The sequence below is a fragment of the Vigna umbellata genome, chromosome 10 (assembly GCF_029865625.1).
Source record: "Vigna umbellata cultivar VRB3 chromosome 10, Vumbellata_1.0, whole genome shotgun sequence".
NCBI classification, from domain to species: Eukaryota; Viridiplantae; Streptophyta; class Magnoliopsida; order Fabales; family Fabaceae; genus Vigna; species Vigna umbellata.
The window spans coordinates 10,626,272-10,639,628 of NC_142174.1; the positions used below are offsets into that span (position 1 = coordinate 10,626,272).

The following is a 13,357-nucleotide window of genomic DNA, read 5'->3' on the forward strand; positions in this document are numbered from 1 at the left end:
AAATAATATAAATTGTTCAAATACAAGTTGTTTAATATATACAAAGAATTAAATATAATTAAACAAGAGAACCATATTTATTTATTTTTAAAATTAAAATTAAACTGCATCAAAATGTAAATTTTTGTATCGCATAAAAAACTAAAAATATATTTAATTTTTTTAATTAATTAAATTAAGAATACTCGTAATACAGGAAAAACAGTTGTTAGTTTACGATCATTAGAAGGAGTATGTTACTTGTCTTCCCCCGTTACAGGGAAACGAGTTGCTACGACGCCGTTCTGTGTTTTCTCCCTCCGCGGTCAAGCCAAGCGTAGCGGTGTTGTTTTTTCGGTTCAGAATCGGAAATCAGAAATTGGAAGCGGAAGAAGAATAGTATCGCTCACGCAATAGGGAAGGGAAGATGAGTAGGAACGATTCCAAGTACTTCTCCACCACCAAGAAGGGTGAAATCCCTGAGCTCAAGGAAGAGCTCAATTCTCAGTACAAGGTTCCTTCCTTTTCATCGTTCCCCTTTCCGTTTCTACTTCTATTTCCTTGTCGTTTTTGGATCTTATTTCAATCTTCGCCGCGCAATTTCACGCGTCTCTATTATGACTTGACAATTTATACAAATATTGATACACTCTTGATTTCTCTTTTGGACATTCACTCGCTGATCTATGGTAACGAAGCATCAATTCGTTGGAAGTTGAAGTTTAGGACTCCAGTATACATATAGGGATCTTTAAAGTAGAGAAGAAATCTGAAAAAAATTAGACTATTTTTCATTTTTTTGGGGGGAATTTGCTTGTTAGCACATGTGATGATATCAACAATAACCAAGCCTTATTTTTCTAGGTGGGATTTTGCTGTTGGCTATATGGGTTAAAGGATGTCGCAAAGTTCTTTCATGAATCTTGTTTATCGAAAACTTGTTGAACATTTAATCCTTCACCGTGGCTTTGCTTTTGCCTATACTTTTCTCGGCCTTCCTCCATCTCTTGCCATAGGACCATTCTTTATTTGATTTTCTCTTCTTCTCGCATGCCCAACCACCTAAGGCCAAGTTGTACCAATTGTATGTGATTGGTGCTACCTCAACCTTTTCTCTACAGCATTAATTCCTAAATCCTATCTTGTTTAGTGTGTTTGGAACAGTCTTTACAACACACTAATATCCTCATTTTCATGTTGAATCAGATGTCGGAGTTACACCGAATGGCTTGTTGACTCCAAAAGTTTTTTCCCTGATGAGTTAGTACTACTAGACACGCACTTAATAAGTGCACTTGTTTAATGCATCATTGTTATATTTGCTGCATTCTCTTTTCATATTTTACTTTTCCCTTTTGTTTATGCAGCTCAATATTTGACCTCCTATGGGGCATTTTAGATATATTGTTACACGCGTTCTCTTCTGTAATTTTTTATTTTCTTCAATTTACGCACTGATCGTGTATGGTGATCAGTTATCAGCATTTTAAATTCTCACGCATGTTTTCTTGGACTCTTTGTCTTACCTCTTTGCTAAGACCTCTTGTATTGATGTGCCAGATATAATGAACGTGAAGAAGTATGTGGAATGTGAAACTTGTTTTTCTTCCATGTTTTGCAGGACAAAAGAAAAGATGCTGTCAAAAAAGTTATTGCAGCAATGACTGTTGGGAAGGATGTCTCGTCATTGTTCACAGACGTAGTGAATTGCATGCAAACAGAAAATTTGGAGCTCAAAAAGTTAGTGTACTTATATCTGATAAATTATGCAAAGAGCCAGCCTGACCTAGCAATACTTGCTGTGAATACATTTGTTAAGGTAACAAACTGGAATAACTGCTATTTCCTCTTGCTCTGTTGTTTATTACTTATTTTGTTATCCTTCACCATTGTTTATTTCTTGGCATTTTGGGGTTTCTTGACTATATGTTCCTGCTCTCCCCACCATCTTGTTATACCAATTTTTTATTATCCCACTTTTTGAAATTCTTCCCAAATCCATATACAATGGTGTTGGTTTACCCAGGAGATGTGTATCTGAACGGATACCTTACTATTATATTGTAATATTTGTACTCTTGAATCTGATTCATTTTTCTCTCCTGTCATTTATAAATACTGACAGGATTCACAAGATCCAAATCCTTTGATCCGCGCCTTAGCTGTACGTACAATGGGCTGCATTCGTGTTGATAAAATTACTGAATATCTGTGCGATCCCCTTCAAAGATGCCTGAAGGTAGGTACACAGCACAGTTCCAACTTACACACACTCACACACACACATATAATATTGTTAAATTTTAAAATTCCTCTTGTTCACAACAATGCCAAAGTTTGTTTTTCTTTTCTTTTTTGGTCCTTTTTGTAACTCATATTTTTTATGATATATTTTGACAGGATGACGATCCATATGTTCGTAAGACAGCAGCTATTTGTGTTGCCAAACTTTATGATATAAACGCAGAGTTAGTTGAGGACAGGGGTTTTTTGGAGTCTCTGAAGGATTTGATATCTGATAATAATCCAATGGTTGTTGCTAACGCTGTTGCAGCACTTGCTGAAATTCAGGAAAACAATAGTAGACCTATTTTTGAGATCTCGAGTCACACTCTGTCAAAGCTCCTCACAGCTTTAAATGAATGTACAGAGTAAGTTTCTTGTATATTTGCTAACACAAATAAAACTGGAAACAATACTGAATCCCGTTTTAGAAAACTCCCTTCCTTTATGATTGTTCATGTGGTACTTATTTTATTTGTCATCTTGATCTTTTGTCGTTGATCTATGATCACATATTGGTTAACTTGACGTTACATTTTCTTAACGTGCCAGATGGGGTCAAGTTTTCATATTAGATGCTCTTTCTAGATACAAGGCAGCTGATGCTCGTGAAGCTGAGAATATAGTGGAAAGAGTTACTCCTCGCTTACAGCATGCCAATTGTGCAGTTGTTCTGTCTGCTGTTAAGGTGAATTTTCCTTATATACCTTTTCACTTTACCTCATGACTTTGTTGATAATGTTGTCTTGGTTTACTAACTACTAATATTGACCATTAGATGATCCTTCTGCAAATGGAGCTTATCACCAGTACTGATGTGGTTCGGAATCTGTGCAAAAAAATGGCCCCTCCTCTTGTGACATTACTCTCTGCAGAACCTGAGATACAATATGTAGCACTGCGAAATATCAATCTTATAGTACAAAGAAGACCGACAATTCTTGCTCATGAAATTAAGGTAGTTTGATTTGAATATTGTATTGTGAACTTGTTGGTGCTACAAAACCCTTGGGCGTTATTGAAGAACTTTTCTATTACTTTTGGGAAGATGGGATGCTTATGGAGTGTATATTCTATGTGCAGGTTTTTTTCTGCAAGTACAATGATCCCATCTATGTAAAAATGGAAAAGTTAGAGATTATGATCAAACTTGCTTCAGACCGAAATATAGACCAGGTATTGCTTGTGTGTATTGTCAGTTCCTATTTTCCTCTCCATCCCATATTTATTTCATGGTTGGAGTTAATTTCTATTGTAGTGAGCATTTTATATTTTTGTAACCGTTTCATATGGATGAAACTCACACTATGAGCCATCGAACAATTTTTTGCTTTATATTTTAGATGATATGTTATGTTGGTAGTTTATTCATGTGAACAGAATATCCTCTTTTATTGAAAAAGCAATTTGTCCTGTGATCTTTCATATTTATGAGATTCACATATGTGCATCTGGTGCATTGCTGCATTACCATTTAGTTGAGCCAATCTAGCTGAATATGCAAAGTTCTGTTTGTTAGTTTTTTTATTTTTTATTTCACACTGTTTGCAGGTTTTGTTAGAATTTAAGGAGTATGCTACTGAAGTTGATGTGGATTTTGTAAGAAAGGCTGTTCGAGCAATTGGTCGCTGTGCTATCAAATTGGAGAGAGCTGCTGAAAGATGCATTAGTGTTTTGCTTGAGTTGATCAAGATAAAAGTAAATTACGTGGTTCAAGAGGCAATCATTGTTATCAAAGATATATTTAGAAGATATCCCAACACGTAATGTTATGATATATTTATTATCTGCATTTAGTTTTTGAGTAGGAGATAACACATTCAGGGATTACATCTCTCTCTAAAACATCCATCGAATATTGTACTGCTTTGTAGATATGAGTCCATAATTGCAACACTTTGCGAGAGCTTAGACACCTTGGATGAGCCAGAAGCAAAGGTACATACATTTCTTCGAGGTCCTTTGTAACTGTCATTATGCACTACCATGTGTGCTTATCCATTCAAACCTTTTCCTGAGCCGATAGGCATCAATGATCTGGATAATTGGTGAATATGCGGAAAGAATTGACAACGCAGATGAACTTCTTGAAAGTTTCTTGGAAAGTTTCCCGGAAGAACCTGCACAGGTCCAACTACAGTTGCTGACTGCTACTGTCAAACTTTTCTTGAAGAAGCCTACTGAGGGCCCCCAACAGATGATTCAGGTCGTACCTTAAGATGTTTGTTTTATTCATATAGAATTCCTTGTGTTATTAAAGAATGCAGATTTGAGATTAATTTTTGAAATTTTCAAAATTTATTGCTTTTAGAAGATAGATCTGTCAATCTATCTTTAGCTGTCTTGTTAAGACTGAAAAATCCTCCCTCTTGTATTGTTTCATCTTTCGCAGCGCTACAGTTTTTAATCAAGTATGATCTTCAGACTTGCATGCTAAGTTTCACTTAATTCTGTATCTCTACAGGTTGTTTTGAACAATGCCACTGTGGAGACAGATAATCCTGATTTGCGAGATCGTGCATACATATATTGGCGTCTCCTTTCTACTGATCCTGAGGTTTTATTTCTTGCACTTTAATCCGAGCTTGTTTGTTTGCAGTGATATATGATGATTTAGTTGCATATTCAGTTTAGTCACCTAAATCATTAATTATTTATGACGGACTGCTACGTTTGTCCTATCATTCTGTGCTATCTCTAACCAAATTGAAATAATGTTTTTTACACCTTTTCTTAATTTCGTTGGACTAGTATGGAGCTGTACATTTGATGCATCTAATATCTTTTCTTCAGGCTGCTAAGGATGTTGTGTTAGCTGAGAAGCCTGTGATAACTGATGATTCAAATCAACTTGAGCCTTCTCTACTTGATGAGCTTCTTGCTAACATTGCTACACTATCCTCTGTTTACCACAAGCCTCCAGATGTTTTTGTAACTCGTGTACTCTCTTCAGCTCAGAGAACAGAAGACGAAGACTATGTTGAGGGAAGTGAAACAGGGTTTTCTGATGCAAATCCTGCTAATGGTCCTGCATCACCACCTACTGGCAGGCAATTAGCACCTGCATCTGCAACAGGTGCACCAGCCACACCTCCATCTGTTGCACCTCTGCCAGATTTACTTGGCGATTTGATGGGCATGGATAATTCTATTGTTCCTGTTGATCAGCCAGCTACTCCTTCTGGGTGAGTGCATCTGGGATCATTAGCATATTTCTTTGCAATGTGGTCTGATCAATTCTGTATTTTACACGCATTGCATATCATTTGTTGTATGATTAACAGAATGTCACTTTTCGTAAAGAAATTGTGATTAATGATAAACTATGTTTTTCTGATATAATAAACATTAAAAATTTGTTATATTCAACATGAGTTCAACCATTCATCAAGATCCTGAAAAGTTTATGACTTTCATTAGCTCTGTTTGTGGAATCTTACCTAATTAGATATCATGCCTTGGGTGCAGGCCTCCACTACATATTTTACTGCCTGCTTCAACTGGTCAGGGGTTACAAATTAGTGCACAGCTGACTAGACAAGATGGTCAAATATTTTATAGTTTGTTGTTTGAGAACAACAGTCAGGTTACTCTTGATGGCTTCATGATTCAATTTAACAAGAACACATTTGGTCTTGCAGCTGCTGGACCCCTGCAGGTTTGTTATTTGCATATTTGTCTTTTATTTCAATATCTCTGTCAAGCTATGTTTTAATAGATTACCCTTTTGTTCAGGTTCCACAGCTGCAACCTGGAACGTCAGCTAGGACACACCTCCCTATGGTTACATTCCAGAACATGTTGCAAGGTCCTCCTAGCTCACTTTTACAGGTTGCTGTAAAAAACAATCAACAACCTGTGTGGTATTTCAATGATAAATTCTCGTTACATGTATTCTTTACCGAGGATGGTAGAATGGAACGTTCCAGTTTTCTAGAGGTATGTCTTTCTCCCATTTGTTTGATCCTGTGACATAACTGCAATAGACTTGCAATTCATAACTCTTGTGATGCGTAAAATTTTCAATTTCTATTTCATAGTTTCATGGACTCGGTCAGTTCAGTCATCTATGTTACACAGAATTTGTGAAACCTTAATTAACTTAGTCAGTTTTGTTATTAACGGAGGATCTGACTGTTTACTGTGCTGCAGACATGGAGGTCCCTTCCTGATTCAAACGAGGTTTCCAAGGACTTCCCAGCCATTGTGATTGGCAGTGCAGACGCAACTCTGGAACGACTGGCTGCATCAAACATGTTCTTTATTGCAAAGCGCAAGAATGCTAACCAGGACGTGTTTTACTTCTCAGCTAAACTCCCTAGAGGTGTACCATTCTTAATTGAACTTACCACAGTGATTGGAAACCCTGGCGTCAAATGTGCAATCAAGTCTCCTAGCCCTGAAATGTCAGCACTTTTCTTCGAAGCCATTGAGACTCTTCTCATGGGTTAATGGGTTTTAAATTTTGCCTTTTCTTTTAGTTTTGTTTATATATTGTATTTTGTTAGCATATTTGATATACAGGTGTGGTATATCGTATCTGGAAAGAAAAATTCCACCGACTCTTTTTGTCGTCCTGGCTGTATTTTACTACTGCCATTTTTGCCGTAATTAGCACCATGGATGCAGTTGTGCTCTTTGGACCGCTTTTATTCTTCAACAGGTTGTAGTATTGCGTTCTTTGTAAAGTGATTAAATTTCTGATGCTTTTAGGTTTTTTCTAGGAATTTTGATTTTTACATTTTCATTGGAGATACGAGCAGTAATCAGGGGAGGGCAATGGTGGATGTGGAAAATCAAACCAATGCCATCACACCCTACTGTTGGAAAGTTGACTTCTGGCAATTAAGCCATACTTATTCTAGATTTACATAACAGTTCTACTAATAATTTCTATCATTTTGTGCATTCTATTTTGAATTACTAAGGATTATGTTATTCAACTACAAATTATAGTTTCATATTATTTTAATTATTTACATTAAATTGTATTAAAATTTAATGATAATATTATCAAATGATTCATATTTTAGTATATTCTTAAAATATTAGCTATGTTTTATTTTTATTTATACAAATAAGACATTAAATAATATTAGGTTGATATAAATTTATGTATGGATTTATCTATATCTAAAAGAAAGTATAATCTGATAAGCTGTATTAAATTTTGAGTGAGAAATGTTTTTCTATTGGCCTAGATTAGCACATCAATATTGTTTATTGAAAGAATTATTAGCATTATTTGTTTTGATATGCTAAGTAATTTTGTTTAATTTTGAGCAATTCGTTAAATAATTGCATAAGAAATGTGATTACCCAGCTAAATACAGTCATGGCCAAGCAGGAACATGGCCGAACATAAATTGCTAAAACTATTTTATCATAAACATTTATATTTAAGTTGATTTTCTTAGAAAAACACATAAATTTTTCCTTTTGATATTTAAAAAAGTATTCTTTTAAGAGAGATAAGATTTTAATTGCCTACCTATCATCGATATAGTTTGAATGAATGCGTCAAACCCATCTACAAAAAAGACTGTTGTTTGCAAGATTTATTTTTAAAACAAGAACGAAAGTTGAATAGAATTACATAAATGAAATATCTACAAAGTGCGTGAGAAGACATTGAAATCATCTCTTCCTTTTTTCCTTTTAACAACCTATTAAATATGGCAATGAAACCTAACAGAATGTTGAAGCTATCTATCACGATGCAATAGATATAGAGATCTCACAGAACACGATGTAGCATGCACATCTAAATCTACTTAGACCATGCAACTGCATCGATCTCAGCTTGTGCACTCCGATATAACTCAAGCCTCTTTGCAAGGGCACTTCGTCTTTCCATTATTGCAGGATCCTCATTGAGCAATGAGGACAGACGCTTCGGCTGCCAACAAGATTTATGCAGACTATCAGTGTTTAATTTATTAGGAAAGGAAAATCAGTCAAATATAAAAAAAAATGTCAGATAAAATGACAAATTATACAACACAGAAATAGGGAACACAGATTAATTCTCACTTCAATTTTGCCTAGTTCAGTGAAGAAGTGATCAAGAAGGCCTCGTTTGGCCTCCCTCACTTGACAATAGACAATTGACTTGGGAATTGAATGCCGAAGACTTGCACAGACCATATTGACATAAGACAGAACATTGGTTCCTGATACGTTCACAGTGAGCGTGTTAGTAATTCAATTATTGACAGCGGACAGGTTTATGTTAAACTACAAGAGAGAGCATATCGTATATGATCTCAGTCCAAGTACGAAAATGCATTTTGTAAAATTTACCAATTCGCCTAAGATATGAATCGTTATATCTATCAAAAATTGAATGTGCGGGATTGCCACCCTTGTCAACATCTTGAGGAATCTTTCGGAAGAAATCAACCGTCAAATAGCCACACTCCATATCAACTAACTGTAGTGCTGCTTTTTTGCTTTCCTCCCTCATTTTTTCTAGTGAATCGATGGCTGCATTTCCAACCTCAACACGTAGACCAGGATATTGCTTCAAGTCCTGTGAGTTAATAAGTTTAGCTAGGGCACTGGGATCATAATGCCAGAAAAAATAGGATTAAAAGGAGAGAAGAACGATATTAATGCCCCAAGCGTGTAAGAACAGAAATTCAAAAAATTCCAAGTTGTCAATATGAAATTATAAATTACAAAATCTGGCCATCAATCTAGACTTGCATAATTGCTTGCCGATTCTGCACGGAAAGGAACCAGATCATTGAACCCAAACTGCCCAATTGTTTCCTTTTACTTCGAAAATTCCAATACTATGTAGTCACAAGACCCACACAAAAAAATCTTCAGAACCAAAGATGACATGTTACTTCTCACAGTAAAACTAGAATAGGATTATATTCTTAGAAAAAAAAATCAGACAATGTACTTAGAAGCATTTCCTATTACATTGACAAGTGGAGCTAATAATTAGTCTTTGATGGAAGTGTTAGCCTTTCGGCTAGACATCTCTTTAGTTTCAGCAGCTTTACGTAGTTCAAATATAGAGGTTAAAGTTTAATCTACTGACAGAAACCAGGCAAGGCATACATCATGAACATTTTATTTCCTTAGCTGCAAGGAGGATCAAAGCAATCGAACTTAAACACAGCAGCAGAAAAGAAACGCTAAATTTTTGGTGATCAGGAACGTACCAGAGTCTCGCTAATAGCTTTGTGAACTAGATCCTTTAATAGGGAATGAACCTGGAAACACAAATCAGAATGACATTACTAAATATGAAAATTGGAGATCAGTAAAGAAAATAAAATCACCGGATTAAATTTCAGTAGGCTCATGAGACCGTATCCTTAAGTAAATAAATTAACTATGACAAAAACACATGACGAATAAAAATAAGAAATGTGTAAATTTCCTTGTCATAAAGGCTGCTTTTGATAAGGTCTTAATTGAGGCTAAGGTCTTTAAATCAGAAAGAAGGTCAATTTATCAACCTGAACAATTTTCACCATGTCCTTTCTACCACACAAGATCTCAAAAATATGCTTTAGGGAAAAACTAATAGAGAGGAGTGATAACCAAGTGACAAATTATTATTATTTGAAAACCATTTCCTGAAGCTTCAGAAATATCCTAGCTGGATACCAAAACTGAACACATAATTGTGAATGATACTAAGTAGCAATACTAAAGTAGTACTTAAGTAAATTTTGCTGTGTCATTTGCAAAACGAAAAAGACTAATTGCCACAGGGTCACTGAAACGTGCTTTCTAACAATAATTTTCATATCTTTTATGCATACCGCATCAACAGATGCCTCAGCTGGACCCCTGACAGTAGTTAGAGAAGATTCAATGAGATGGCGATATCCTTGCTCTGGAGCTATTAGATGAGGTTGATACCCATCAGCCTCTGTAATACGTTTTCTTATATTTTCCATTGAAAGTTGTTTATCAAACTGCAGCCTTTTTAAAGCAGCAGGCAGCTGATTGTCAAAGACATTATAAATTTTATCACCTCCAGGTCGCCTGTAAGGGATTAACAAATTATTGTTAGTTTGAGAAAAGGAATGAAACGCAAGGATAAGAAACAAAAGGGTAAAGGCCGTGAATCATTTTAAAATAAATAAGTGTGCAAAAAGGTAATACATACACGCCATCAAGATGTTCTTTGAATATTTGATCAAATGAGCGGCATATTTCCATGATTGAATACAACTTTCCCTGCACGTGATTTGCGATCAATCATTTGAAAATTCAAATATAGAATGCTACATTAGGATGAAAATATAAGGCCTTTTTCAACAAGGGACCATATAAAATAATCAAGAGTTTTCAGAAATTTAAACTTAAAATTGGTTGTGTTATGAAGAGTACAATTACCCCTTCATCAGCTGCAATAGGCTTTCCCAGACGACTCAGTTCAGCTTCTAGTTCAGCAATTGTTTTACTAATAAGAGACTGAATACCAGGAATTTTGGACTTGATTACTGCCTCCAATTGCTGATATAAAAAAATAATGATTTAGTCATTGAAGCAAGTAAAATAAAATATTCCAAGTAGTATTATTAACACCAATGTAAAATAACAAGAAATAATGTATATTTCATCCAGTTATTAATCTATAAGGATAAATTGTTATATTGTTTACCTTTGAAAGCATCTTTGCTAGATGCTCAGAACCCATTCTGTGAGCAAGGTGCTTATATTCAGGGGTACTAGAAAAATATTCACGTTCTCTACGTCTAGCAGCAATCATGTCAACGTTCTTGTTAATATCCGCTTGCGATCTATTGACAACACCAACCCAGGGATATTTTAATCGATAAGCTCTCCCTTCCAACATCTGAAGAAGAAATATACATAATAAAGATAAGTACAAAGTCACGTAGCCAAGTGTTCCACTTGCGAAAGTGAAATAGGTGCCCGTTCCTCATGTCCATGTCATGAATTAGAAATAAGATAATTGAAGTAAGCTTAACTCTCAAGCAGAAAAAATGTCTTAAAACACAACAAAAATCTTTAGCGGTATAAACTCTATCTGCCTTCCTTATCTATAATAAATAAGATACTTGGAATTTTTATAACTAAAAATGATTTACTTACATCAACAGCATCAGTACCCTTGTCCATAAGATCAATCTTTGTCAAGACTCCGAATGTTCTTTCTCCTTAAAATTAAATCAACAACGATAGAATTAGAACATCTATAGACTATTTGCTTCAAGCTGTTCAAAACAATTGAATTGGTCATCCGTAAGAATGTGCATTTTCTAACTCATTGAGTCTGGGGAACCAATGACCTTCACTAAATTGCAAAACAAATAGTAATCAAGAATACAGAAAATAGAATGACTGAATTACCAGTGGGATCCACTTCACGGGATATTTTAATTGCATCCGATGTTGCAAGATCTTGATTGGCTGGTGTAATTGCCAAAATTATACAGTTTGGCTGCAGATTAAGATCAAATTCAATATACCACATTTTTAAAAATGTACAATTTTTTTTAAGTATGTTCCTTGCATTGATAAATCTTTTTAACTAAAATGTGGCTAGCTTTTGGGCAATAGACAAACTAAACAAAATCAATTTTCTAGAAAAGCAATATCATACAAGTTGTGGCAGGAAAGCTAATGTAATATGTTGTCTTGCAAATTTTGTTCCAGCAGAGTCCTGTTACAGAAAGGACACTACCTTCTCAATGTAGGAGCGAACCATATTCTCAATATCTTGGACAATGCTATCTGGTTGACCCTCTGTATTTTGAAAAAAAAAATTGTTAGCATGTCACTCTCCAATGTCCAAAATAAAAATCTGACCATTCACTGATTCCCACAGGGTAAGGACAAAAAAGACACGTCTAATTTTGCTTACCTACAGCTACCTTTGTAAGGCCAGGAAGATCAATGAGTGTCAAGTTAACAACTGCACGTCCAAGGGATCATAGTAAGTTAAAAATTTAGATCAAAGAAAGCACGTGGAGTGCAACAAGAAGATAATGAAGAAAACAGAAATTCAAACATACCATTGGGAGAATATATACTAAGATGAATGGGGACACTTGAAATCTGTTTTGTTCGTCCAGTCTCCCTATCGGTTTCATCTTGAATTTCCTTTCTCACAGCAGCTGCATAAACGAATATTAATCATAAATGCCATAATCATCGAGAAATTTAAAAAAAAAACAAGAAAAAAAAAGACACCAACTCACCAAAGATAGCAAGTGATGAGCAATGACAAAGAAATTAAAAAAAAAAAAAAAAACAGGACATAGTTAAGTAGTACCGAAATCGGTGAACCTCTTCCTTGGAAGGTGAAGAAATTCAGCATACTCTCTGCCACCCTCCTCAATCTTGTGAAGCTGCAAAACAAGGGGTCGCCGGGTAACAATTCCTGCACGTGTGTTGCATGCCACATCACATGAATTTGCCAACACAAGATAAAAGTAGAGTTCAGTTGAAGAATGTAATTTGCTTTGGCATAATTACCCGATCCACGAGGTAAGAAATCCTTGCCAACAACACTTTCAAGCACTGAAGACTTTCCAGAGCTCTGAAAGAAAGACAAAAGGTGAAAACGAAGTCAAAATAAAAGGCATTACTAGCCGAGAAATATAATAAATTGAATTGAATTTGTCGTTTAAAAACCTGGCCACCGACGACGGCTATGGCGGGGAGAGAGTCCCAGAGAGTCGGCAACGCACTTGCTTCGCCATGATCGCCTAAAGCGGTGCAAGCCCTCTGGATTTTGTTCACCAAAGAAATTAGGTTATCCATTCACCGATTATTGCAGTGTTGCTTGCTTTCTGCCTTCAGCGTTTTTCTTTCAATTTCAGAGAGAGAGAGAGAGAGAGAGTGTGTGTGTCTTGTAAGAAGGAGCCTACTTGACTCAAGTCTTTAAATCGTGAGTTAGTCCTTTGCCGTTAGATATTGTTTACCGTTGGAACATTCTTTGATAAATGCTGATTAACTGATTAATTAATAGATATTTTTTCTAACTTGATGTGTAAGTAATGTTAAATAGAGCATTTAGATATTTTTTTCTAAATTAATGTGTAAGTAATGTCAAATGGAGTATTTATTAGTGAGTAGCCTTATTTATTGTATT

At 35.4% G+C, this 13,357-nt stretch overlaps 2 protein-coding genes across 2 annotated transcripts; one reads left to right on the forward strand and one right to left on the reverse strand.

Moving 5' to 3' along the window:
- The first annotated feature begins 221 nt into the window (after positions 1 to 221).
- LOC124831945 (beta-adaptin-like protein C) lies at positions 222 to 6,922 on the forward strand. The gene is made up of 15 exons (XM_047306050.2): positions 222 to 493; positions 1,601 to 1,798; positions 2,105 to 2,218; positions 2,380 to 2,630; positions 2,815 to 2,950; positions 3,041 to 3,220; positions 3,346 to 3,438; positions 3,814 to 4,025; positions 4,137 to 4,200; positions 4,289 to 4,468; positions 4,727 to 4,819; positions 5,056 to 5,447; positions 5,731 to 5,920; positions 5,998 to 6,201; positions 6,415 to 6,922. Exons 1-15 carry the CDS (start codon positions 407 to 409, stop codon positions 6,712 to 6,714), a joined length of 2,694 nt encoding a protein of 897 aa, XP_047162006.1. The 5' UTR covers positions 222 to 406; the 3' UTR covers positions 6,715 to 6,922.
- Positions 6,923 to 7,793: 871 nt separating this feature from the next.
- LOC124831946 (dynamin-related protein 5A-like) lies at positions 7,794 to 13,127 on the reverse strand. Its single transcript, XM_047306053.2, has 16 exons — positions 12,898 to 13,127; positions 12,739 to 12,802; positions 12,536 to 12,643; positions 12,276 to 12,377; positions 12,125 to 12,175; positions 11,945 to 12,006; positions 11,611 to 11,701; positions 11,353 to 11,417; positions 10,898 to 11,092; positions 10,630 to 10,749; positions 10,400 to 10,470; positions 10,050 to 10,275; positions 9,441 to 9,491; positions 8,566 to 8,794; positions 8,296 to 8,435; positions 7,794 to 8,161 (listed from the first exon to the last, which is right to left on the reverse strand). The coding sequence occupies exons 1-16, from the start codon at positions 13,024 to 13,026 to the stop codon at positions 8,033 to 8,035; spliced, it is 1,833 nt and encodes a 610-aa protein (XP_047162009.1). The 5' UTR covers positions 13,027 to 13,127; the 3' UTR covers positions 7,794 to 8,032.
- Positions 13,128 to 13,357: the final 230 nt, after the last annotated feature.

Excerpts from the sequence above, each read along its gene's own strand:
- LOC124831945 (XM_047306050.2), top strand. The coding sequence starts at position 407 with ATGAGTAGGAACGATTCCAAGTACTTCTCCACCACCAAGAAGGGTGAA. Across the intron at positions 4,201-4,288 it reads TGGATGAGCCAGAAGCAAAG|GCATCAATGATCTGGATAAT; the intron begins GTACATACATTT and ends CTGAGCCGATAG. Across the intron at positions 5,921-5,997 it reads CAGCTGCTGGACCCCTGCAG|GTTCCACAGCTGCAACCTGG; the intron begins GTTTGTTATTTG and ends CCTTTTGTTCAG.
- LOC124831946 (XM_047306053.2), bottom strand. The coding sequence starts at position 13,026 with ATGGATAACCTAATTTCTTTGGTGAACAAAATCCAGAGGGCTTGCACC. Across the intron at positions 11,418-11,610 it reads CCGTGAAGTGGATCCCACTG|GAGAAAGAACATTCGGAGTC; the intron begins GTAATTCAGTCA and ends TTTAATTTTAAG. Across the intron at positions 10,276-10,399 it reads AAAGAACATCTTGATGGCGT|GCGACCTGGAGGTGATAAAA; the intron begins GTATGTATTACC and ends AATCCCTTACAG.